This window comes from Myiozetetes cayanensis, unplaced genomic scaffold (genome assembly GCF_022539395.1).
Source record: "Myiozetetes cayanensis isolate MyiCay16 unplaced genomic scaffold, myiCay2020 scf10, whole genome shotgun sequence".
Classification (NCBI taxonomy): domain Eukaryota; kingdom Metazoa; phylum Chordata; class Aves; order Passeriformes; family Tyrannidae; genus Myiozetetes; species Myiozetetes cayanensis.
The window spans coordinates 20,859,238-20,885,725 of NW_026086605.1; the positions used below are offsets into that span (position 1 = coordinate 20,859,238).

The following is a 26,488-nucleotide window of genomic DNA, read 5'->3' on the forward strand; positions in this document are numbered from 1 at the left end:
GGATTACAGTCTCGATTTAGAGGTACACGCATTAGGGCTGAACATTAGTGCTACAGGAAAGCTGCAGGGTGGACTTCTCCCTGCTTTCCTAGCAGATGGCAAAGGACTGCCGGGCGCTTCCCGTGTGAATGCTTCCCTGACACATCTCCACTGGCGCCTGGGAACTTGTGGCACTTGCGCCTGTGAACTTACCTCTCATCCGGGAGAATTGGGCACACGGTAGCTTTCCTTCAGCGGGACGGGACGAGCCTGCACAGGCAGCAAAGGGCCGTCACCGCCAGGACCGGGCACGGCCGCCTGGTCCGTGGGGAGCGGGGCCCGTGGGCCGGGCCGGGGCGGGCTCGGTGCCGGGGGCGGGGCGGGCACCGCCGGTCGCAGAGGCTCCATTTTGCGGTGTGGCTGCGGAGAGAGGCCGGAGGTTCTGCAGGTTCCCCTCAGGTGAGGCAGCGGTGGGGGGGAAGGGAGGAGCCGGTGGTCCCAGACCCGTGCGCCCCTCGCCCCACGCCCCGGCCCGGCCCGGCAGGGTCTGTCACACCGCCCCGGGGGGCTCGGCCCCAGCCCCGGCTCTGCTCACACACGGCCCCGGGGGACTCGACCCCAGCCTCGCTGCGCTTTGCCCCGCCCGAGCTGGATGGAGCCCGGGACAGCGCTCTCGGAGCCGCGGCCGCCCCCGCTCAGGGCTCGCAGATGTCCGGCCGAGGGAGGCGCCGCCCGGCCCAGGGAGCCGCACCCGCGGCGGGGGCTGCCCTCCCGCTGGAGGGGGACCAGGTCTGGTCACCTCGGGAGAACAGGCAGTGGGATACCGGGATGCCTGCCCCCGCCCGCAGCTGCGGCTCGACCGAGGGCTCATCCGGCCCGGGGCTGGCGGCTGAGGGCGCGGGGGAGCCCGCGGCGATGCCCGATGGAGCTCGGCCGCGGGCAGAGCGGGGCCCGGCGGGGCGCGGGGGCTGCGGGCGGGGCCGGGAGATGTGTCGGTGTTTACCTGCCGAGCTCTGCACCACACTCCGAGCGCTGCGCGTCCGCTGAGGTGTCACCGTCAGAGCCACATCTGTCCCCCCTCAAGAGAGATCCCCTCCTCGGATTTCCATTTCAGCCCGCAGAGAACGGGCAGGTGCTCTTGGCCGGCGCCGCAGCCGACTCACTCTCGGACTCCCGGCTTAACCCGCCCTGTGCCTGTCCGGGGACAGCGGGGGAAACCGCAATCTGACGGGAAAATGTGTTGTTTGCTTGTAAAAGTAGTCACGGCAGAGGATCTGTCCTGCCTAAGGACGCTTGCGCCAAATTAAAAATCCATTTAAGCAGCTGTCAGTAATAAATACTGTACAGGTACTGGTTTAAGGTGTTCCTTAGGGAAATAAATCGCCATTAGCAGTGGTTATGATTAAAGTGTAGATTTGCAAATACACCTTATGTTGTTTTTCCCTTTTATTTATTTGGAAGTGATCCAAGTGTATCAGCGTGAGATGGAGTAGCAGTGCTTCTCTGCAAGTTGTTTTTGGCTCTTCTGTGAACAGAAGAGAATTCTATCCAAAGTTTTAAGGTTTTCCACATTAAGTCTCACATGTTTAGTTCTATGTCCACCTACTGTCTTAATGGTCCAGTGCAGTAAGAATTCTGCTTTCAAATTAATTTTGGCTGATGAATACCTAGAAATGTGAATAATGCTCTATTGCATTCATTTTTATATGTGCCATGTCCTCTGATTTGTGCATTTAAGGTCCATGCTGTCTTAGAAACATGCCATAAGTAACCCCCAGGCCCTGATCAGGGAATCTGTCTGGTTAGCATTAACATGACTTTTTTCCCTGTTGTTATATGTTTCATAAACTGGCTAATGGTCTTGAATCTCCCTGCCCAACTGGTTGGCAACAATGGGGGTGATCTCTGTCCCTATTCCCCAAGTCCCTCTGTTAAAAATAAGACTAAAATAAACAGTTACTGGCAGGAAACAGAAATCTGCTACACAAACAAAGAAATGCTGAGGGATTACACCTGTTCCTATCAAATTACCATTTTCCATGGGATAGATAGGGTCTGGGATAGACAGGTGCCTGCTGCAGTGCAGGGTCTGCACTGTTTCAGTCCTGGCAAAGGGCTCAGCTCCCTCCTGCTGGCACCTCAAACTCTATCCTGTATTTCAGAGTTCTCTCTGGAGGTTCAGGCCTCTTACCATGCTTCAGTGTCTACCCGACCCTAAATAAGTGTGGTAGTTAATTACAGAGTTGAAGATGCTTCCCTTCTGAATTCTGATACCTGTGGTTAGATGTATAAAAAAAAGGAAAAGATTTGTGGGTTAATAGCTAACAAGTACAAGCAATTCTAAACCTACTAAACATATTGTTCAAGTGATCGAACAGGTAATTAGCAAGAAATTACCTACTACAAACTTATATATAGTGCCTTCACAGTGAAAATACCTTTTTTTTTTTTTCTCCCAGAATGTCATACCCAGGTTATCCCCCTTCTGATGGCTACCCTGCTTTCCCTGGTTATCCTGTAAGTATGGCTCTTGAATGTGTTTCATTCTTAATGTATTTATGGACTGTGAATTCCCCTTCTTGCTGTGCTCTGTGTGAGTGTAAATACTAGCTGTCAGTTCATATACAATGTCCTGTAGAGATTATGGTCTTTGTTTTCAACTGTGTATCCCTGAGGATGATTTTATAGCTATCTCATAAAAATTCCAAGAAGGAAGTTTTGTGGGTTTTTAATTATGACTGTTTTAGAAAGGTTTTTGATTATTTGATCTTACCTTTTTCTGCTGAGTTTGTTTTTTTAATATAACTAACTATCTCAGCAATTTTTTTTTTTTTTAGAGTTTCTTCTATAAATATGAGGGTCTTTACATACAGGGTCAGAGGTAATCTCTGAATCAGTCTCAACCAAATACTTGCTTATCCGTATCCCAAATGCCAAACAAACTTCAGTGGTCACAGCCCTCAGGAAGAGCTTTACTCAAGCAGCCCAGCTTTCATATGACACCAAGTAAATATTTTTCTGAGGATAGAGGACACTGTATCTTGACTTGGACCCCCTATCCTTCAGCCACAGGACTGTTTCACTTTCAGCTCACAACTGAATGGACTAAAAATTTAAATGAAACTTAATGGAAGACTGAAATGTATCAGCTGATGCTGTGGCTGATACTGTAGTGTTTTTGATATGCCTGCATTACTTTTCAAAGCTGGATTCATCTGTGTGCTTTTATGGCACTGATCAATGCACTCATAGCACTTCCATGGCCCTGTAATTGAGTGAATATTACTTGTGTTTTATGTAGTATAGAACTAGATTTAAGCATGGAGCTCAGCCTGGATGCCATTAAAATACTGAAAAGCTATAAATACATGCAATATATAAATATATGCATATAAATAAATGCAATAAATTTTGTGATGGTTTTGCTTTACAATTTACCCTTACTCCCTCTGAAACACTAAAATCAGTCAAACTAAAGACAAACATGTCAGAAATAAGACACTATTAACTCCAGGATTTCTCTTCTCCCCTCAAGGTTCTGCTGAACCTTCGTGATTGTAGCTGTAGGTTATTTTTAACTACATCTGAAAATATTTTTTCCTTAGCTATTGTCTAAAACATAACCAATTTCAATGCATTAATTTAAAAGACCTCTTACATTTGGTATCAACAATTCTAGATCTCCTAGTCTCACTGGTGATGCTCAAAGTGATAGTCAGTTAAAAAAAAAGTGAAATTTTCTTTTGCAGTACTGATAGTTACCTGAGCAGGGCTTTTGAGGATCCTAATTTTGGAATTGTGAATCTAAATTCCATTAAAATCTTTTGCCTGGCAGAGAAATGTCAGAGTGTACCTCTGGGGAAAAGAATATTATATAGCCTGGACACAGTAATTTAGGGGTAGAAATTTTGGGGCAGCCAAACCCAAGGAGGACATTTGAGCTAGGCTTTACTGTCTGCACTTTATTTCTGTTTTCTGAGGTCAAGAATGAATGTGTACTGTATGTAATGTGTGACCTGTATTTCTTAAAGTGGTCAGTAAAGATGATTCCCAGCAAGTGAGTAATGAGTCCATACATTATGCTTCATTATGAAGCTGATTTTAAATACATAATTTCTAAGATCAATTATATGACATTTACCTTACAGGAGTTTCCTTAGAGATCCAGGTCATTTAAGTAAATATTTCTAATGATATTAATGCTAATAGCAGCCTTTGTGGTATGGCTGGTAAATCATACATGTAGCAAAACAAAGGCATACAGATATTTGACTTGTTCTTTTTATTTAAAACATGTAATAGATATTCAGTCTTGAGTCAGTGGTCCAGATTTAGTCATTGAATGTCCATGCTTTATAACCTGGATTCCAGAGGAAAACCCCAACACCTCTTGTAAGTTCTCACCCTGTAACATTTGAAAACACTGTGCAATTGAGGTAGAAGTTTTCAAGGTTCTAAGCTCTTTAAAGTCCTGTAACAGGAGGTGAGCTCCTAATGATTCACTGAGAGCAAGCCAAGCTGAGCTCACCTGTTCCTTATGCGGGATAGAAGGAGCAGATTTCCAGTATGTACTGATACCTGGTAAGTCCAATGTGGCTCAGCACTGTGTGTCCTCGAGGAAGGCTTTTCACTATGAGAGTAGTCAAACACTGGAACAGGGGCCCCAAGAGTCTGTGAGTTTGCTGTTCCTTGGAGATACTGAAAGCTTGACAATCAGGCCTTGCATGACCTCATTCAACTCCAAAGCTGGCCCTGCTTTGAAGTTGAAAAGTGGATGGAATCACAGGCCATCCAGAGGTGCCTTCGACCCTGCAGCACTCTCTAATTTGGTGTCAACATGGGAGATTCATCAGAAAACCCAACAGGAGGAGCCCATCCAGGCTTCAGGAATTCTGCTGCTGCTTCAAGTGCTGATCTAATTAAACAATTTGTGTTGTTATTATACAATTGGACAGTTTGGTAGCTTGGGGGTTTTTACTCTAAGATCCTGTTAATAGGCATACAGACATCCCATTTTTGTGTTTCAGCCGACAGGACAAGAGTCTGTCTATCCACCAGCTGGTCAGTACACCTATCCTGCTGGATACCCTCCAGCAGGAGGAGGGACCTATCCCGCAGCACCACCCAACGCTGGGTTTCCAGGGACAGGATATCCTGCCCCGGGGGGCTATCCTGGAGCTCCCCAGGCTGGAGGAATGCCACCTTACCCTGGAGGTAGGATCCTCTGTAGAGTACCACTTAGGATTTGCAGTGTAACCATTCCCTGTGCTTGTTAGAAATAGTAAAGAAAAGCAGCTTTGTTCAGCGATCAGTTCAGGCAGCAGCAGGCAGGCAGCCAGACTGCCATCTAGCAGTAAATACCTGCATGCTGATGGCAGTGGCTTGATGGCTCTGGGTCACTGCACAGACATGCAGAAATGAGCCTCTTGTATAGCTGTGCTCATGTGTCAGAGGTCAAGTACAAAACACTAAGCATGCTCAGTCTGTCTCTTCCCCTGGCTCCCACAGGCGCTGGGTTTGGTGTGCCTCCCGCTGGCCCTGGCTTTGGTGGCTACCCACAGCCTCCTGCCCAAAACTATGCTGGAGGTGGACCAGCACAATTTCCAGGTATGTCATATATAGGAAACTTCAAGCCTTCAAGGTTAAACCAAGAGATCCTAGGATAGGTAGTAACAAATCAGGCCCTTACCTTTGTTACTTTTAGCTGTTGAGGTCGGTGTGCTGTTTACGTCCTGCCCCCTTTCTTGACAAAGGAACTGAAGGGCTGATAAGAACCAACTCTGCAGGTGCTACGTCCAAAAGTGATGGCTGTCCCTGATTAATGGTTGTGATGTAGTGGTTTAGGTGCTTATCCTTCTTCAAACTGCAAGTGTCTGATAAGAACTGTGAAATCAGAGTCCACATGCAATGAGTTGACAGCTGTTAATCCGAACTGCATTTTTCAGATCTGTGTGTTCACAGTGATCCCTGGCACACTGGGGAAGGAGGAAGGGAGAATGCACACAACTGCTTAAAAGCAGTGCAGTGTTTGTAATGCCTTGAGTGGTCAGTTACCATAGGGATGATTTTTGTCCTGGAATGTGTCAATTGTGTTTTTAAGAAATTCAGAGCAGCAAAATCTTTTTGTTTAATGATTGCTTTGTTAGCTCTAGTACTAAAATGGAAAGAAATGTGCATACATATTATGAATAAAAGTAAAATTCCAGTACAAAAATTTTTCGCAGCTTTTGTATTCACAGTGCTTTTGTTCACAAAATGAAATTCTTTCAGTTCTTTTTGCATCAGTGAATTCTTAATATTTATTGTTTACTTGCTAGACATTTTCAGGTATATAATATGGCTTTTAAAGAAAGCATGGGACACGCATTCCTCATTTGTGTGGGCTGTATTGGCTTGTCAAAAATAGTAGAATTTAATAAGGAGAGATTCTTCCAGTTCCCACAGCACCAGTAAATTCAGTGTTTTTAGAATTACCTTGGTAGTGTATATATCAAAATGCACCTGTGATTGCTTCTTCCTATTCTTCCCAAGGGCAAGAAGTTCAGTTACTGATCATGACAGTTTTTTTATTATTTAGGAAACACATTTGGTGCAGTGGTAGGTCTGGCTTTATTTTCAGATTAGATAGCATTGCCATAGTAAGAGAAGACTTAATTAATGTCTTCTACCTTGTTCTTTATTTTCAGTAGGATTTCCTGGTGGACAAGCACCATCCCCAATGCCTGGTCCGGTATGTGCTGTATTCTCTTCTATAATCAATCTTATGTGGCGCCTGTAGTTTTAATGTTTTTACAGCTGGTTTCCAACAGTTTGCAGTGTGTTCTGCATCAGGAGTTTCCTTCTACCCTCAGAGTACCAACTGAACAAGTTCATAACCCTGTATCTGTGTACTCTTGCTCATCGAGATCTTCATCCCATACAACTGGGTACAAGCAAGGCTTTGGCACTAGTGGGCCAAAGCTTTTCAACATAACCAAATGTCACTCTGGTTCTGTGTTAGATGAAGAAATGGAGAACTAATGGACAACTCCTTCTGAAGTACTGATTCCAGTGTTATGGGTTTAATTTGAATTTATATTGTGCAGGATATCTAGTTACATGTGACTCTTATTCTCAGCCTGCAGCGATGGTTCAGGGTACCCAGGGCACAATTCAAGCTGCTCCAAACTTTGATGCTGGAAGGGATGCAGAAATTCTACGCAAAGCTATGAAGGGTTTTGGTAAGTAAGCAACAGAAGCTTTAATTTCTATTGAGCTAAATTCTTAATGCCATTTTGTTACTTTCTTCAATTTTTATTTAACTATACATTTTCCCCCCAGCCTTTTCAAAAGTCACACTTTCAAAATGGCTTGGGCTATTTAGTGGATGAAGTTACATAGAAAAATTAGTGGGCGTAAATGGTAATCACTTACTATGTAACTATGCCCAAATGTAACGGTATAAAATGCACAGTATTGGAGAGACTGTTTTGCATTCTTACATGGCATTGCCCTTCTGTTTCCAAGGAACTGATGAGCAGGCCATCATAGACGTTGTTGCTAACCGCTCCAATGATCAAAGGCAAAAAATCAAGGCAGCTTTCAAGACAATGTATGGCAAGGTATGTTCACTAATTATTTGAACTGGTAAACAAAACCGAACTTTCAGCAACTGCCTGGTTGCATTTTAGTCCTGAGGAGTGATTTAGGCATTTTTAACATGCACTTCTTTTGGTCATAATCCTTGAGTATTGGGGAACATCTGGTATTTGACATAGTGTTGTCCTGATACCTGGCAGAAGCAGGGGTGGAGAAAGGTTGGAGGCTGTCTCTGTCTCTGACTACACAAGAAGCTTCTCTGCGTCTCTAATGCTTGACAGACAGAAAATTATCAAGCTTAAACTGCCTCTGTATTAGTATCTGAAACTACTGAGATTTTTATGCACACACACAAGCATTGAAATCTGTTTTTTCCTAAGAAACAGAGGATTGGATAGTCAATGAAAGTCCAGGTTAATTTAATTTCTTCCCTCTGTCCAAAACTCTGACAGCTCAGCTCTTCTCCATTATCTCCTCGCTAATTAAGACCTAATCAGGTCCTGAAAAATGGCACAACTATAAAATTTCACTTTAAATTGCAAAAATGACAGAGTTCTTCTTAAGAAATAAAACAAAGCTTTACAGGAAAACCAGCACAAAGGCAGAAATCAGTAATGAAAGTAAGTTCTAGTTTGATCTTTTCTTAGTACATAAGCTATCTGCTTAACACTCTCCAAACCCGTTTTCTGTTTATAATTTAACAGGATTTAATTAAAGATCTGAAGTCTGAGTTAAGTGGCAATGTGGAAGAATTGATTTTAGCGCTCTTCATGCCTAGTACCTACTATGATGCCTGGAGCTTACGTCATGCAATGAAGGTATGGTATTCCTCAGCAGGAAATAGTTTTAAACTATTCTAAAATACTCATCTAAGAAGAGCTGGTCCCAGCATTGTTGAAAAATCTTGAGATTACAGGGCTTAAAATTCTTTACTGCTGCATCGCTGAGTTCCAGACAATTTCTGCCAGTTAGCCAGTTCAGGGCAGCTGTCCCTCCAGAAAAGCATGAAATGCTGCAGGACAACCTTGTTCTCTGCCACTTGGGCATAATTTTTACTAGAGCCTAGAAAGGGCCAGGGTGCTGTTAAAGTCATAACCACTGTTTAGAGTGAAGGTACGTACCTCTCCTGACTAGGAGCAAACCATTGTTACTGATAGGTGGGTTTGGATTATCTTTTTTTTTTTTTTTTTTTTTCCCAAAAGACAATGAAAAAATAATTTCTTAAGGTCAGATGATGCATATATCTGTTCAAGTACTAAGACAGCATTAGAGATTAGGTGAGCTACTTGGGTCAAACTTTTAACTCAGGTAAACTGGTACATACAGTTTACCAGAATTTCTTGCTGGTGTGAGCTGTGGCAGCTCACAGGTGGCTGGTAGTGGAAACGTGTAACTCAACTGAGTTTGAATGGAGATCTTCTAAAGAATGTGGAGCTTAAATTAAGAACTGCCTTTAATGGAGTGAACAGCCACTCAACCATTTAAAAAAAATTGTAATGTAACATTACCTAGAAGCCTCACATAGATCCACTCTCCTATCTAGTCCTTGCCTGAACTGAGATGACCATACCATCTCACTGTACACAGAAATGTCAGTTAATTTTTATTCTGGGGAGAGGGAAGCATCTGTGAAAAGTTCCGTGTTGAGGAAGCAGCCACATTTGGTATGGGGAACACAACTGTATGGTGACCAAAACAGAATTTGCATGTGTATCTTTGGCTTTACTCATTATCCTAAGGCTCTACCTTCCTTCAGTAAGTTTACAGATTAAGGTTGTCAAAGAATTTTCTTCCTAAACCATTTTCCAGTTACTTTGTCTGATGTTACTGATGTGTAGTTTTGGGGTGTGTTTTTGAACTGGTACAGAATGGCATGTTTGAGGAATCTTCATTCCATTTTAAGTATAAAGAAGACTGGTCCTTTCACACTGCAAGGATACTGTTCTTAAAATATAGATTGTATTAAGTTTTGAAATAACAGATGACTGCCTTATTTCACAGTCGAAGAAAAGTGCATAGTTAGTGTTCTGCAGTTATGCCTCTGTTTTCTCTGCCTACAGGGAGCAGGCACTCAGGAGAGTGTGCTGATTGAGATCCTTTGCACAAGGACAAACCAGGAAATTCGAGATATAGTGAACTGCTATAAATCAGAATTTGGAAGGGACATCGAACAAGACATCAGAGCAGACACTTCAGGACACTTTGAGCGACTGCTTATATCTATGTGCCAAGTGAGCTTTAATTTTTTTAAAATTTTTTTTTTAGTAAGATAACAGTGTACAGTCTGGTGTGTGTAGTCATTATGGCTCCATAAATAGCCTGTGTATGCTTAGCAAAAGCCAGGTTTTTAAGAAATTAGCCCTGGTTCATTAATTTATTCTCTAAGATATGGCACTTCAGTCCCTCCTCAAGAGATGCTTCCTATCTACAAATCTATGATGAATTGTGTGACCTAATTTAGCACTCTAGATTAATTTCAGAGAACTTATGTATAAATATTGTGCAGATGCAACTGAGTGGTTCTCTAAATTAGTGGTCCACACTGCTGTTAAAGCAAAATGCTTTTTATTTTTGCATACATTAACAAAATAGTTTGTGTGAATCTGATTGGATAACCTTTATGGTATGTAGAACACCTGTGAGAATCCCTGTGAACAAGCTCTAAGAGGTGCCACAGGGCAAAACTTACCTCCCAAGTTACACCACAGCCTGCCTTCCCTTCACACCATGAGAATTAGGGAGGTGCTGCTACTGAACTCAGGTGAACACTGGAGCTTGCTTATCTCATATCATTTACTGGGGCTCATTTTGTGTTGAAGAATAGGAACTTGTGGTTATCCATATTTAGGAATAAATATGTAACTAATGCAACTTTCCACAGTTCTCTGATCAATATGACTATTTCTGTTAGAATTACTATGGCACTTCTCTGCCTCATTGGCCTCTACCTTTGTGAGAGTTCAGCTATGCACTAGGTATTTGGATTTATAAGTCAAAATCCACAAGAAAGCAAATCTGGAGAAGCTCATGCTGCTAATTTTATTTTGATAAATCCAGCATTTTACAGTAACCAACAACCACATAATTTAAATAGTATATTAACCACTATAGATACAACAGTATTTGAGAGCATGTGTTCAAGCCTACTCAGCCAGTATATTTAGCAGTACTCATCCATGCACCGGGCAGCAAAAAACCAAAACAAGCACCAAAGCATGTAAAATGTCATGTAAGCCCTACTGACATAACTGCAGTAAGTACTTTCTGGAGACATTCTTACTTGGAATAAGCAACTTCTAAATAAAGTAGGAGACCTGAGATATTTCAGGTGTGCATATTCAGTAAGATAATTCATTAGTTTGTTTGGGAAGAGTCTTTGCAACTTGAAGCCTAGAAACAAACAAATCAAGAGAAAGCTTACATTATTAAATAAAATAGAGAATTAAGTACAGTATTTAATTAGAACTGTGAGATGGTTTGTAGAGGTGATGTTATCTGAGTCAGTATATCTAGAGTTTAAAGCATGCCCTACACATAGGGTTCTGAGCCACTTTTATATTTGTTTCCTATAAGGAGTATTAAACCAAAGAGAAGTTTTAAAGAAACTGCTATTTCTCTTTCTGCTTCAGGCTTGCAAGATACATGCTTGGGGTCTACACAGTTAAAGCATAGCCTTCTCTGCGAAATTTCATTTGAAATCTGTTGTCCTTGCTTTAAGGGTAATCGGGATGAGAATCAAACTGTGGATTATCAAAAAGCTCAAGAAGATGCTCAGCGTCTGTACCAAGCAGGTGAAGGAAAACTTGGGACTGATGAATCTTGCTTTAACATGGTTCTGGCAAGCAGAAGTTTTCCCCAGCTGAAAGCAACAGTTGAGGCATACTCCAGGGTAGGAGTTCTTCACTGATTTCAAATAAGCTTGGTCAATGTATTTTAAATTAAAGTTCCAGTTGTTACTGCATTTCATCATTCACATATTAATCTCATTTATTTGTAGATTGCTAATCGTGATTTATTAAGCAGCATTGACCGAGAGTTTTCTGGGAATGTGGAACGTGGTTTGAAAACCATTGGTAAGTGATATGTTCTTCCCTTCCCTTATCCTTTAAGAATTAAACCTTCTAAATGTAACCAAAGAAGAATCCAATTCAACACTTGCCATTATGGCAAACGATCACACAACCTGAGACTCTGCTATCACAAAAGTAACTTCAATTAGTCAAATTATTCATTTTACACTTAATTAAACAAGTCAGTTTGAAATAAGCAAAGGCCATATAGAAAGTACTTGTTACTTCTCTGGGAGGGCAGGTAACTGCCCGGACCCAGGGGTCACTGGTTAGTCCTTGTAGCTGTGTATTTCAGAGTTCTGCAGAATGAGTGATTCCCAGTGTAACAGAGCTGTGAGTCTGGGTGTGGGCACCTCAGCAGAGACAGCTGAGCCACCCATGAAGACGACCTCAGAACCAGCATGAACCTACATAAGACACAGTTCCCTTTCTACTCCTCTTCCCTACCACCATCTACCCCTAAAAAGCTCAGCTATTGCTAAGGAAAACCTCAGCAAAATAGAAGACCTGTTTTGAATTCACTTTTTGGTGCTGACTTGTTATAGTAAAGCAGTTTAACACAATTCATCACAATTAACTGACAGTGAGAATCAGTATTATTTAGTGGTAAATTTGAAGACACCAGTCCTATCAGTGCTTGCCAAAACGACAGCATTCCTGTAGCTGTAATGGATAAGGAAAAACTTCTCAGAGAATATTCTACTCAAGAGTTTAATGGGAAAAGTTCAGGCTTGAGAAAGAATAATGAGTGTGAATAATCTAACTGAAACAAGATCCATTCTGTAACTACTAGAGTGAGAACCTTCTACAGTTGTACTTTTCTTAGTGGATTCTAGCAGTGGAACACAAGTAAAATGCCTTATGTCCCAGTACCAGCTATCCAAGGAGAAGAACTGTTTTTGAATTACCTATTTGAGAATTAACATTTCAGACAGCTTTGAAAACACTTCTTGAGAAGTTAACTACTAAGTAACTCTAAGTTTTTGTGTGAAGGAATAACTCATTCGGTAATTTGAAAATAAGCTTAGCCCTATAAACAGGTCCTGAAATCTACAGTGACTGGCTCTTCACCCAGACCTACTTCTAGATGTCTACAGCAAAAATCCCCAGTTGATCCTGCCAGGTATCACTACACAGGATACAATACTGGAACTAATCCTAAAAATATACTTTGTTGCAGTGCAATGTGCTTTAAATCGCCCAGCCTTTTTTGCAGAAAGACTTTATCATTCTATGAGAGGAGCTGGCACAGATGATTCTACCCTCATCAGAATTGTGGTCACTCGCAGCGAGGTAAGAAACTTTCTCCTGCGTACAAGTCACCTGCAGCAGAAAGCCACCTACCCAAAACAGCTTGTCACTTAGTCCTCCTTTCACAGCTGTGAAATCATGTACTGCAATAAAGCTTTTACGAGGCTCACATTTAGATGAATCTGGTAATTAGTTTTAAAGCCAGCTTTCATGTAGTCATTTAATTAACTCTGCCTAGATAGTACTAACTTCTTGTTTTCCTTCTCAGCTGTGGTTGCTTGTCCATGTAGCAAGCAAGCACCTCCAGGTCAGAGGTTCAGCTGTTCAGTTAAGACAGCACAATGTTAACAAAGCATGGAACAACTGCTGGACTCTGCTTTGGGAGCTGCTCCTCTGTCCTGGGAGGGACCAGCTGGCTTGTACACTGCACGGGCCTAATCAGTTGCACATCTCACCCTTGGCATGTGTTCTCTAGTCCACAAGGGATGAGATGCAGGGTGACTGTCTAGCATTTAAATCATACACTGTGGTTGAGCTTTCTCTTTTTTTTCTTGTCTTTGCATAGATTGACCTTGTGCAAATTAAACAGATGTTCACACAGATGTATCAGAAGACTTTGGCTACAATGATAGCAAGTGATACAAGTGGCGATTACCGGCGGTTGCTGCTGGCAATTGTTGGGCAGTAGAAGAGGATTATCTGGTTTTTTGGTGGGTTGTTTTTTTTTTTTTGAAACAAACTGAAGGACATGAAACATGCTTTATGTAGACACTAACTATTCTTGTAAATGAATAATTTTAAACTTTGCATAATCAAGTATGCCTTCTTGATGATTCAATAAGCTTGTTGCACTTACAATGCCTTAACTTACAGCACATAATATTCTTTATTGTATAATAAAAGATATATCTTGTCTATTAGCCCCTAAGCCTTAGTCTTTTTGACCCTGACAAAACCGCCTCCCATCTACTGGACTCTTGCATGAGTAAACTATCTCAGCCAAATGAATCTCCAGCACTCAAGAAGTTCCCTGAAATACCTAAACTTTACTGCTGAGCTTACTGTGGATGACAAAAAAAGCCCGAGGCTGTGATGTGAGGCATTTTACACCCTCCTCCCCTTTTAATGTCTTTCTATCATAATGCTGAAAATCATGCAAATGCTCAGTTTGAGTCACAATATGCTGACAGTTTAGGGACCTTGGCAAAATCTGTCTGTACTCCCCTATTAAATTTCTTACATTAGTGGTTAGTTACCATTATGCTTAAGGCAGCAATGGAAAGGCGAACTCATCTTAGAACTGATTTTGAAGTCTCTCCTTGTAAAGGAGTGGGTTATACAGCAAATGGCTGAGCAGTGAAACAGCCTGTAGCTAAACGCTACCATGTGAGATCCAAACTGAAGGCAGCTGCGACCTGGATAATATAAATGACTATGTGGATGTTTTCAAAGGGTTTAAAGAGAACAACTTTGAACAGCATATTTGGGTTTTTGTAGAAAGCTACAGTGAATCTGTCTCTAACCATAAATTTAACAGAAGCTTCAAGTCCAGCAGCTGGTAGTGTGTTCCCTAACATTTCTAAGCAATGCTTTCACAAATAACAATTGTATTATAGGACACCCTCACACAAACAGCAAAACTCTATTTCTGGTATTTCCCGGACAAGAATCACTAGGGCTGGTGGAGCTGGTTCCAATACGGCAAACCCGCCACTCTGCACAGCATGTACATAGAGGTTTTTGCAAAACAACAACAGCTTATCAATTATACATACAAAAAAGGCTTAGGTATTTCACTTACATCAATGGTCTGCAACCTAAATCTGACTTTAGACTTTTTCTGATACTAAACTGAGAAATTCTGTTCAGCTTAAAATTAATTATTTCAAATATGAAATAGACAGAAGTTGATTTGGAGAGACTAAAGGACATTCTATTCTGCACTACTTTGTTCATCCTTGGTGCAAGTATTCAATGAGTAAGATATACATGTGTATGTATGTAAATATAGATATCTCTCAATAGCTTTCCAAGCTTCACTAAGATTCTCATAAGCTTTGGTTGTTGTTTCTTCGTTCTTGAGCAAACTTCCTTACAAGTGAAGCATCTTAACATTTAATAATTAAAGCATATTAGTGCATCTTTATCTTTTTATGTGACTGAAAAAATCCCCACCACTTCAGTTGTCATTCAAAGCAAAGTATCAATAAATCTGGCTTATACAGACTACCACAAGAAAATGAACAGATGAGCGGGTTCTATGTTCTGATAACAGTGCCCTGTTTTATGGCAAAAAGATTTTCATTACATGCTAGTAACAAAGAGTTGTTCAATCAGTAGCAAGAACTGGTTAATGATACAATTGTAGCAAAAAATAGGCAAGGAAAGAATGAACAGACACTGTCTATCCTGCCTCTGAAATAGCCCTAATTGTAACATGATGTAACATAATAGCCTCTATGTAACATAATGGTGTTTTCAGATCAAACATTAGAAAAAAACAAGCTCTTTATGACACTTCCTTTCAAAAGTGTTCAGAGTCACACCAGAAGAGACTTACCTTTTTCTAAGAGAAAAACAGCCCCAGTCCCAACCATTTGTCTTTTTGCAAGAGGCTAATTTTCATAATTCAAGAGATACCACTGGAGCAAATTTTCCATTTCATAATTGGGTTTAATAAGCTTTGAAAGGAGAGCTCTTGTTTCACACTGTAGTGCTCGGAGGTGAGGATGTGTTTGCCATTAAACTAGATACAGGTAGATTGTGAACTACGCTGCTCTTCCATGTTAGGATCAGCAAGTGCCAGCACAAGTTCCCCAACAGCACAAGTGTCTGCTTGAAAATAACCCCCCAAAATCTGACCCAGCACAGTCTGTACTTCTGCTCAGTGTCACCAACACACATTTGCACTCCTCAGAGCAGTGAGAGACCCCAGCCCACCTCTGAATACTCCTCACTGCCGCTGCCCTACAGATAAGAGCATCACAGATGCCACCCATCAGGTCAGGCAAGAAGTGACCCACACGGTGCCCACTGAGCCCAGGGCAGGGCAGGGAGGCACTGACCATTCCAGCTCAAACCACCAACCAGCCATGCCTCTCACAGCTTTTGCCACCTGTGTCCCTTGGCTGTCAAAGCTACTTCCAAGACTTCTCTGCTCCCTACCCAAGAACAGACTAAGAACATAGAGACGACTTCTTTTTTTTTCCCCTCCTTAAAGTGCTGAAAGCATAAAATGAGCAATGCAAACTACTTACAGTTTTCTGGGAGGAAGGATATAATTTCTTCTCCCAAACAATACAAGAATTAGAGACAGCTCCAGACTCCACCTTTCAGAAACACAGCAGCAAAAAAATGAGTGCCTACTTTCCAAACAACACCCACAGACACAATCCTGTAACCTGACTACTTGCCTAAAGGAGGCCAGGAGACACACAGCATGAGAAACGAGGCCAACAACTGCCCAAAAAATTTGTCTGTACTGCAGATCTGCCTTTGTATCTGGCAAGAGCTACTACAGATAATGGATACTGTGAGGGAATCCTTAAAGCAGCAAAATGGATACTGCAAGGGAATCCTCAGGGAAGCAAACATCATTGCAGCTGGGCACTTACTGCCACACAAGTATCAGAACCAATCCTCTCCAATTACAATGAAGTTTTTCCAAAGATTGTATTTTCTTCACATACACAACTCCAGCCAGTCAGATTACTCATCACAACCGAGATCTGAGTATCAAATAATGAAAAGTAATGTCTTGTGAGTTTGAGACATTTTCCACTACCGCTCAGAAGGAGAAAGGTACCAGCACCATGTTCATCATGTAAAATTTCAGTTGTACTTAGTAACAGGTTTTTGTTCTGCTCTAACAGGATATCATGTGCAGACTGCACAGCTCAGAGGTATGATATGTATGGGAGCACTTCATAAAAAAAGCCAAAAAACTTACCATTTTTAACTTGATCTTCTGCACTCAAACTGTGAGAAGAGTTTCCAATTAGAATGCATCTGCAATAAAGTAAAATCAAATATTAAAACTCCCTTAACAACAGTGTGTAACTTATTTTTACCTTTTATCTTTATTCTCATCCTGATCAGCAACTTGTCTTTTTTTAAAAAAAGAATATACCAAAAAGACTAATTAATGTACCTGTACTGACTGTCATGACAAACAGTTCTCCCCTTTGCCCAAAAAGCTGCCCTAACACACTTCAGTCGTGTAGAATGTTTAGTTCAAACCAACACACAAAATACAGCAATGCTTAAGAGCCTTTTAGAATTAACTAATCCTGCTCTGACAAGCTTGTACAAACCAACAGTGGATGTCTGGCTTAGCAGACACAAAGTATCTATGAGAGAGAACTCAAAAGCAAAAAAAAATGGAGCAGGAATACAATTTAAATTAAATAATGTTTATATTCAACTAGTTGTCTGCAAGCTAAATCTGACCTTTTATGCTATTTTTCAAATAAATATTGAAGACTGTATCTAAACAATTTTCAAGGTGAGACCTATATATGCCAAATAAAACCAATACACAGTGATAGGAGCCGCAGCCCATGCACAAAATTTATTGTGTGCTACTGTTTATAAAATACTTGAATAGTTCAGAACATGCATAAAATTTCCAACTTAGGGGTATGTACAGATTGTAGTTTATGGCAAACCAAGAAAAAAAAAAAGGGAGATGAACTCTAGTGACATAAGTTTCAAGTTGTGTTCCAGGGGATGAGAAAAACATGTAGCAAATGTCAAAATATATAACAAAGTACACTGGCAATCAGTACAGTCCATTATTTGTGAACAAATTAGCACAGGGCTTCAATTTTTATTTTAACCAAGCAGTCCTGTAGATACCAAAATACATGCAGTCTCAAGTTTACACTTTCACTAATGCCTTAGCAGCTGAACAGAGCAATTGCTTACGCGCTGCTTTGCTTAAACAAAAAGTATGTCCAATACAGTTTCAGTTTCCTTTACGGATTTAAAAATAATAAGAAGCTTTCAGCTATTCAGCCCAGTGATTATTAGCTATTTATGCAACCGTAATACTCACAATAAACTAAAAGTACCCATAACATCTAGGTAACCTATAGATGTACATCATAGGTCTATATATTAAATATTTGCAAAATGAAAACATGCATACACAAAATACAATGCCAAGCTTTACAGACTTGATATGAATCAAAACTTAATTAAACAATGTACAAAGTTCAATTAAAAGTACCTTAAAATTAACACTTCCTTTTTTTTTTTTTTAACTTTTATAATTAGTATATATAACTTTTTTTTTTTAAATTCAAGGTGGGGAAGAGTCTTGAAAAAGCTGGGCAAAAAAGTTTCTAAATTAAATATTTTTTTAAATCTGTGTTCAAGTAATAAACATTCCTACATAGAAATCTTCTGATAAGCTGTAACTAAAAAATACAGTGAATACAATATAGAATTAGCAACATCTAAGGAGTAAACCTGAGGTCAGCATTTTACAGAATGACCAACTGAGATTTTTTTTTGGCATTTTTTCTGTGTATTTAAAATACAGTTTTTGCAGCCTCAGATATTTTAAGACCATTCTAATCTATAATTTTAAAGACATTTCATGAAACCGATGTCCATTAATAAATAGTTAGCTCTTAGGGTTGTATTTGAAAGTCTGATTTAAAAAACAAACAAACAAACAAACTACCTCTACTGAAAGAAAAATCCCATTTGTAAACTTAAAAGTGTTGACAACGATAAGCATAAGATGCTAGTCTAGGTGTGCTTTAGTGAGAACAGCCCGATTCTTTCGCCAGATCTCTTCTGAAGCTCCAGCAGCCAGTGATGGACATTTGTGCACAGAGGTGAGGCACGCTCCCAGGAGGTTGGGTCACCGTGTAAGAGAGGGGCTGTTGTCTCAAAAGCATGATGGTCTCTCTTCAGTGGGATCAAGTCAGATGGTTTTTCACCTCGTGTTAAGTAGTCACTTCAAGTGATCCCCCTATTTCATTTGTTGTCACATCAAAAAGCAGTAATCTAGGAATTCTCAGGCAAGACATGAGTGAGTAAACCAGAAGCTGACGTGGTCACTGTGCATTGTTGTTGCCAGTTCCATTGTTTCCATTGGCATTTGTTGTGTTTATAGTATTAATACCATCTTGCTGAAGAGCATCTTTTCTTGGTGGCATTCTCTCATTGATCCTATCCAAACCTTTTGCTTCTTCAAAACTGCAGATTTTATGTTGCGGAGAGAATCCTCGTATTGCTTAACAAAATGCAAATTTGATATGTCAGTAATGGAAAAATAAGTTGAAAGCATATACTTTTTCTAACAAATGATGTTTAAAAAAGGGTAAGAAATCAGCCAAAGAAACTTATGGCTCTGCAACTGTATTACTAAAAGCTTCTCTAACCTGCTTTCCTGAAATGTTCACGGCAATCATGATTTTAGTTTGCTACAAAAAGAACAAAGTATGGCAAATATTCTGCAAGTAGGAATCAAGGGGTTTAAGCCCCCTTGATTGCATCTGCGTGTTCCTGGAGGGGCCAGCTATCAACGCCAACTGCTTTTGCTGCCCAGCACATTGGGCTTATCTTAACATCCCCCTTCTCTCTGGGGCAATGTCAGTAAGATCTAAGCAGCACAGCAAGTGCAGCGGAGGCAAAGCAGCAAAGGGTTACAAAAGTAGTAGCAGATTTAGATCCTGCACACGCACTGATGGCCTGATCCTGTAGTTTTCATGCAGGCAAAACTGCAGGATGTGGTTCACACTGTGCTACTAATCATGTGGATGATGGAAATGGACACAACCACAATCACCAAATTAGCACTGTGGTTCAACAATGGTATCATTTAAATACAAATGTATTTAAAATAAGTATAGAAAATAGGTATTATTTTGCTACTGATTATTTTAATGAATGAGGTCTGTAGTTGAATTTACACTCGAAAATGGCTGACCACATAGTAAGACAGAAGTCTTTGGGATGAAATAATTCTTTGGAGATTTAAATACAGCTTTCCACTCACAACAACAGGACCTCTTGCAGGTGTGTGTGAGAACAGAATATGGCACTTGTTTATATTTTTGGAGATCTGACTTCCTTAATTAAAAAAACAAAGAATAGAGTTATTAAATGGTGCTTTGCAACTAAATCTGAAAAACCCCGAAGGCAGCTCTCTCAACTGCTACGCTGTTTGTCATTCACTTCGTTGAATACTGACCACGAGGGAACTACAGTCTCTCTGAAAACACACTGTCTGAAGCTGAATACTCTGAACACTAAATAATTCGGTGGCATTTTGCTCAATACCACTAACAGAAGATGTATATAACATATATACAACTTATTTAGCACAGAAGCACTGATAATCCATGGAATTTAATAAGTCTTATACTGACAGTCTGGGATACTGGAAATAAATTTGATCAACAAATTATATTCAAAATCTATAGAAAAAACCCATATTTATACATCTTGCACTACCAGATGTGTCATGGAAAGTTAAAATCTCATGTTAAAAGCGATTAAATAGATTTTATGAGAAAAAGCATGCATAAACAACCCTCCTTCCACATATAACATCCCCTCCCCACAATCAAACAAAACCTTGCAGTTGAATGCAGAAAAAAACCACTAAACACTACCATTTTTAAGGACTTCAAGACAACACCACGTATCACAACATGCTATACAAAAACCTACTGCATATTCTGTAAAAAACAAATAAACAAAAAGAGATCAAAAACCCCCAAGAATTTCCCTAAAATATTAAAGATAATCATCATCCTAAAGCCAGAAATGAATGTTACATGTAAAAGGGATGAATCAATGCAGTTGATTCATCTCTGCTTGTGCAAGTTGAAAATAAAACACACCCACACAGAGTACTTTTGAATTCCCTCCCAGACACCACAGATCTCTGCCAAGGGCAAAGACTCTGATCATACCTTTTTCAGCCTCAATTGCCTCTACAGTGGCTGTACAGAAGTGAGCAGATGCATGCAAAATGAATGAGAAAGATGAAGAGTGTAATATCGCATAGCAGAAAAGGCAATGATCAATTTAATATAGTATGCTACGCCAGATTAGATTACAATTAGTTAAAATGACAATTAAGGGTTTGGGGGGGGTTGTTTTTAAGTGAAACTTCTCCTAAATTTTAACCAGTACAGGTTATTAACTAAAAGTCTAACAAAGTAACACTAATTAAATGATGCTATTAACTGCACATATCTGTAAGTTTTGGTTGTAAATTTTAGGGTTTTTTTTAGGAAACCATAGAAAATTTCAGCTGATGTTAAAGTTGTGGTATGGTTTAAAAAGTACTAAAAATCTATTTGAGATTGTTTCTGAAGATTAAAGTGCATTAGTGAGCTTCACTAAATTACCAGGAATGACCCTATAAAAATAAACTAGCAACATTCTAATAATAAGAAGTTAATTTTCTCTTTATCTTTAGCTCCCTTACGTTTAACCAGTACTTCAATTTCTCACCATATTTTAAGCTAAAATCGGCATCTCTGAGAACTGATCTATGAAATTTAAGCCATGAAAGACAAACCTAGTAAGTCATATTTACAAAGTTATGTAAATTGTTTAGTTGAATCAAAAACAAAGTCTACATCAGGAAGAGGTCCGGATTTAACATAATCTTGGTGGGTGAATTAATGTGGATATGAAAAAAATCTATCTTACTAGCTGCTTTTCAAACTAAATAACCAGGACATCTGCTGTAATTTCTTGTGAGTTCTTTCCTTATAGTTTTAGCTCTAGACATCAAGCTTAAACATGAGGTTATTGTTATTGCACCCTGAACTATAGCTAAGTTTCAGTAGGAGTAATAACTTTTTACCTCCCCTACTATTTGCCACGCCTCTAATACCGTAATTTCGGAAACATTAACAAAAAAAATAGCATATATAGTCGTAAACCTACTTGTGTAGTGCTTGATACATACTGTTAACAACAAAAATCATAACAGAGTATTCAAGCAAATGCTGGGGAAAATACCTATATAAGAAAATATAGCATTAGGTCAGAATAGAATTCTTTAAAGAGAATTAAGTTTATTACTTCTCATTTCCTATCCAACAAAACCCAGACACAACATTCCAATCACCTACACTATGCTACACTATGTTGTTAGGTATGAACTGCCTACACTATACTTCAAGCTCACTGTTGCTTAAGATTGTAATTTCCACTGAGATAGACCAAAAAAAAAATTGGATACTTGCATTAAGTGCTACTAAAATAATGTGGAATATTTAAGGGTAATGCAGCATTTTGACTTGCACATACCGCACTTCCCATGGAACAAAAAAAGAAGAAAAACCCCCCAAAACTCCTGCACTTAAATGTACAGAGACAAGGGTAATTCCAGAATTAAATCAAGAAGCCACTTGAATAGATGGTTATTTATGTTTACGTTAAGGAAAAGAAACTTTCTCAATTTGTAAAAATAAATTTAAGAATTATTTTAGAAAGTCACCAAATACATAATTTCATGCTATAATCAATTTGCCATACAAATACAAAACTGTGTAAAAAAACCACCTCTTTCCACCATTTCCTGTTACCTGTGAAGTCTTTGTTTTCAATCTTTTCCTGAAAAGATCATGAATACTGATTTATCTCTGCAAATTATGTAGCTTGGTCATAAATGTAAATTTCAAAATTTAGTCCTATTTCACTCTACTTTTAGAATTACTATTCCAAAAAGACCTTGGAATATACATCACAGTTAAGAAAAAGATAATTTTCAACTTGACATAAAAGAACAAACTGACTGGAAAATATAGGCACTTAAAAAACCCCACACTGTAAAGACTCAATTTGGAAAATAATTTTGCTGGATTCTCTTTTGCAAGTACATCTAAATTAAAACTATATTCTTTGTAATACTTGATAAATCTCAAACAAATACTAGATCCTATTAACAGGTAATTCTGAAGTCTTTGCTCTAAAAATTCTCGACTGAGAGTAAATTTTAAGCAACAGGTTTCAGTGGCATTTCCACCCTCAATTTCAGGTCTCCCCCTGCTTTACTTAAGGGATGAATCCAACAGAAAATCCTTGTCAGTTTTCAACATAAAACTAAAAAACTATCTTACTGCTCCCTGACTTAACAGCAGAGGCAGAAATGAAAGTTAAGTATTTGGGTAGTTCAACTGACTTCCATTGAAGTACTTGCAATTTTTAATTTAGGCTTGCATTTAATATGTTGCAGAATAAAGCTTTAAGTGTTTTGTAATTTTTAAAAGATGTTGACTCAATTTGGAAAATACTGAATTCAGTTCACAGAATAAGTCACTAGGAGATGTTACTTTAAATAACAGTACTTAAATATGGTCTTTAATATGTCAGCTACTACAATGCAAGCAATATAAAGAACATAAAAAATGAATCTAGATTAAAAAAATTTAGAAACATAAAAAGGTCATGAATTCCCAAAGTCTGTTTTTATCCTAGTACATTAAAGCTATCTAAAAGGAACTTATGATTAGTTTTTCAAAAATATATCCATATACTTATGAAAAAAAAAAATTCTCACTTTGACTTCTTCAATAGGCTGCAGGTTTGCACTTTTTTCCAAAATTATCTTTTTTAACTGACTTGTCTTTGTTTGACCTCTTCCCTACAGTTCCCAATTGCAATTCCCCCTCAGGCTACTCTGTTTTACAGTGAGAATCTGCTGAGGCACTGTCCTCACAGGAGTTGTGTGCTGGGCACTCTCCTCTGCAGTGTCAGTGCCAAGAGGCTCCATCCTCTGAGCAGGGCCAGCAGCTCACGGGGCAGCAGCTGGGCTGAACAAATCCCTGAAGGAATAGTGGCCTTTACTAAGATCTAGTGCAGAACACGGTACTGACATTAAGAACTGTAACAGGCGTGTATGCAGAAGTTGCACGTGCATTGCCTTGACAGTGACTTCCATCCGTGTGTATCTATTTGCCCTGATAAAAAATTTTCAGCCCAGCTCTCTAGAGAAATATAGATATATACTCCAATTTCTTATAACTTTCAAAGCTTTTTATAGATTTAATAGCAACCAGCACAGATAGTTTTTCTCAATGTGCCATTGAAAAATTAGCATTTCTAAGACTAAACCAGGAAAATCCATGGCATACTGGTCAATTCTGTGTATTTTTAAGCAAACAAAAGAACAGAATAAAAAAATTCCTTCAATTAATATTACATTCTATTATTTTTGCAAATCTAGACTAGTTTAAATAATTAATAGCATACTGATCAAGAAGATACTTCAAAGAGTAATTAAGTATTTGTAGTAAGAAATCCTGCTAAACTATCAGTGACCGTATTTTTGCCAATATAAATTCTCTGATATTATGATGGTTTAGAAAAGTATCGATTAGTGAAGCTTTATTTTATTTTTGGTTTACTTCTAGCTTTGCAATTGAGCATTATCATTTGAAAACTACGTTTCAAAGACTGAAACAATAACATGCGTATCAATAAAAAGAAATTACTTCAGTTTAAGAAGAACTAACAGCTGGCATGATTTAATTTGAACAATCAACATGACTAAAACAAATGAGGTATATTAATGTCGTGCATCCAGGAATATTGCCATCAAAAGTTCTAGTCAAGAAAAAACACACCCACAAAAATCCAGAATGCATTTTGCATACTTTCCAAATGTCCCACATTTTCAGTAATTGTAAAAAGTCATATGTTTTATGTTTAAAAAATTTTCTAGTCAGTTTGATCCTCTCTGATATTTGTAATGTAACATGGATAATAATCTGTTAAATGAGAGGAATGCAGACTCATTTTTTAAGCATAATAAAGTATCTTATTAAACAATGAAAATTAAAGCTAGAACATATGCTTTTGGAATAGTTGAATGGATTAGGAAACATACACCATTTCTTGTTATAGACATTCACAAAACAATCACATACATACACTGGACATATAAACTTACTTGTAGACATTATATGTCCACTGAAAAATGATTTAGAATGTGACATTTGTGCTTCAAAGCTATGAAAAACAGCTTTGATAGTTTAATAGAAAATGTAGTGAAAGGCTTAAAAAAAACTACATAGGAAATTTAAAAAATTCAAGTAAACGGTCTAAATCACAAAATGAGAAAAGCAGCTACTCTTGGAAAACAGATTGTGTAAAAAGTGATATTCATATATCACAATCTTTCAATAGTTATAAAATTCAGCAGTCCCATACAAAAGTTTTATACTTTCTAGTAAAGACTGAAGATGGCCAATAAAAAGCCTTTGAATAATTTATGTTAAAGAGTGCTGTTGATATGAAGTCCAGTCTCAGACTGGTACATTTTAGTTATCCACCACTGTGAACAGAAACGTGGACTTCATTCTTTTAATACACGTGGTACAATCTCGTAGCATTCTCCCTAGGCCTAGTTAATCATTTATGGGCCTTGTGAAAAATATGATCCAATGATTCAACAAACTAAAAAAAGAATAAAAACCTTTTACAAAATATTCAATGAGCCAGATTACAGGTATATTTTGTATAGAGTTCTTTTTATTTTCATGCAAAAAAATATATGCACACTTAATAACACCCTTTTATTTTGATTTATTTACAAGTTTTAAATTCAATCCCTTTATTCTCAACTGATTTTATAACAATTGCTGAATATTTTTCAAGTACATTATTGTTTCAAATGCACGGACAATGTGCAGCAGCAAATGCAGCAAACCTCAAAAACAAGGTGCTACAACATTGCTTCTACATCAAGAGACAGACAAGTGTCTGGGATAGTGGTTTAATTTTAACACTTATACAGACATACATCTATACCTAGAGAGAGACAGACAGATCTAAGAAAGCAGCTACATCTGCAGAGGAAGGAAACAGCATGTTACAAGGACAATTCAGGGAGGTCAATTATACATAGAACATTTGACAAACAACATAGAGAACAAACTTTGGCATTAATTACCAGGATACAAAACGTAGCACATTCCAATCTGCCAGTGGAGTGTCATATGGAACTATGCAGCCTGTAGCTGTTTGTTAATATTAATATCAACAACTATTTGACATTGCCAATGAAAATACTAACATAACTTTAATAAAACCATTTTAATGGAGAGCAAACAAGTAATGATGCAAAATTAGACTACCATTTTTGTATCTGTAATGATCAAATGCCTCAATATCGGATCTATGTGGTCATCCCACCTGAAAAATTGTAAGCTAAGGAAGTTCGGAGTCTGAAAAATGTGGCCTGACACTGCTGAACTAATTTGCTTTTAGTTTTATACCCTGGTTAAGTATCCATTTCACATTGCCTGATTAACACATAACACTATGCTTGTATCAGCCGCTAAGACAAGAACTGAAAAGCATAAGAAATTCCCTGCATGCATTATGTGTGGTGTTAGCAAAAGAGTGAGATGTGCCCCAGTCCATCTGAGGCACAGCAAGTTGCATAACATCATTACCACTTTGCAGGGTCTGTCGTCCTCCAGCCAACACTCCACTAGGTAACATTCCAGTGGGAGTCAAACCCTTGAGTGTCAGCACACTTTCACTCTCCTCCCTGGTGAGAAAAAACAACACCAAAACCTTAAATTACCGGTGCATGAAAGCTTGCATTGAAGTAAAATAATGGA

General features: G+C 38.9%; 2 protein-coding genes across 9 annotated transcripts in view; one reads left to right on the top strand and one right to left on the bottom strand.

Annotated features, from left to right (window-relative positions):
* The first annotated feature begins 357 nt into the window (after positions 1-357).
* Positions 358-13,798, top strand: ANXA7 (annexin A7). Of its 2 annotated transcripts, none has more exons than XM_050305815.1 (13): positions 358-438; positions 2,439-2,496; positions 5,007-5,193; positions 5,488-5,586; positions 6,666-6,709; positions 7,097-7,199; positions 7,486-7,580; positions 8,262-8,375; positions 9,618-9,788; positions 11,276-11,446; positions 11,555-11,630; positions 12,808-12,920; positions 13,444-13,798. In XM_050305815.1, the coding sequence occupies exons 2-13, from the start codon at positions 2,440-2,442 to the stop codon at positions 13,564-13,566; spliced, it is 1,353 nt and encodes a 450-aa protein (XP_050161772.1). In that variant the 5' UTR covers positions 358-438; position 2,439; the 3' UTR covers positions 13,567-13,798. The 2 variants fall into 2 exon arrangements, with proteins under 2 accessions (XP_050161772.1, XP_050161773.1); XM_050305816.1 differs by having other exon boundaries at positions 6,669-6,709.
* PPP3CB (protein phosphatase 3 catalytic subunit beta) overlaps positions 10,574-26,488 on the bottom strand; it is a 47,974-nt gene continuing 32,059 nt past the window's right edge. For 2 of the 7 annotated variants that reach the window (XM_050305809.1, XM_050305808.1), the window contains exons 12-14: positions 26,318-26,415; positions 20,813-20,842; positions 17,423-19,125 (exon numbers count right to left, since the gene is read on the bottom strand). In XM_050305809.1, coding sequence (XP_050161766.1) covers positions 18,947-19,125; positions 20,813-20,842; positions 26,318-26,415 — 307 coding nt within the window. In that variant the 3' untranslated portion in view covers positions 17,423-18,946. Of the gene's footprint in view, positions 16,208-16,827; positions 16,887-17,422; positions 19,126-20,812; positions 20,843-26,317; positions 26,416-26,488 lie in introns of those variants that run through there. The other 5 variants (XM_050305811.1, XM_050305812.1, XR_007627464.1 and 2 more) reach the window with 4 other exon arrangements.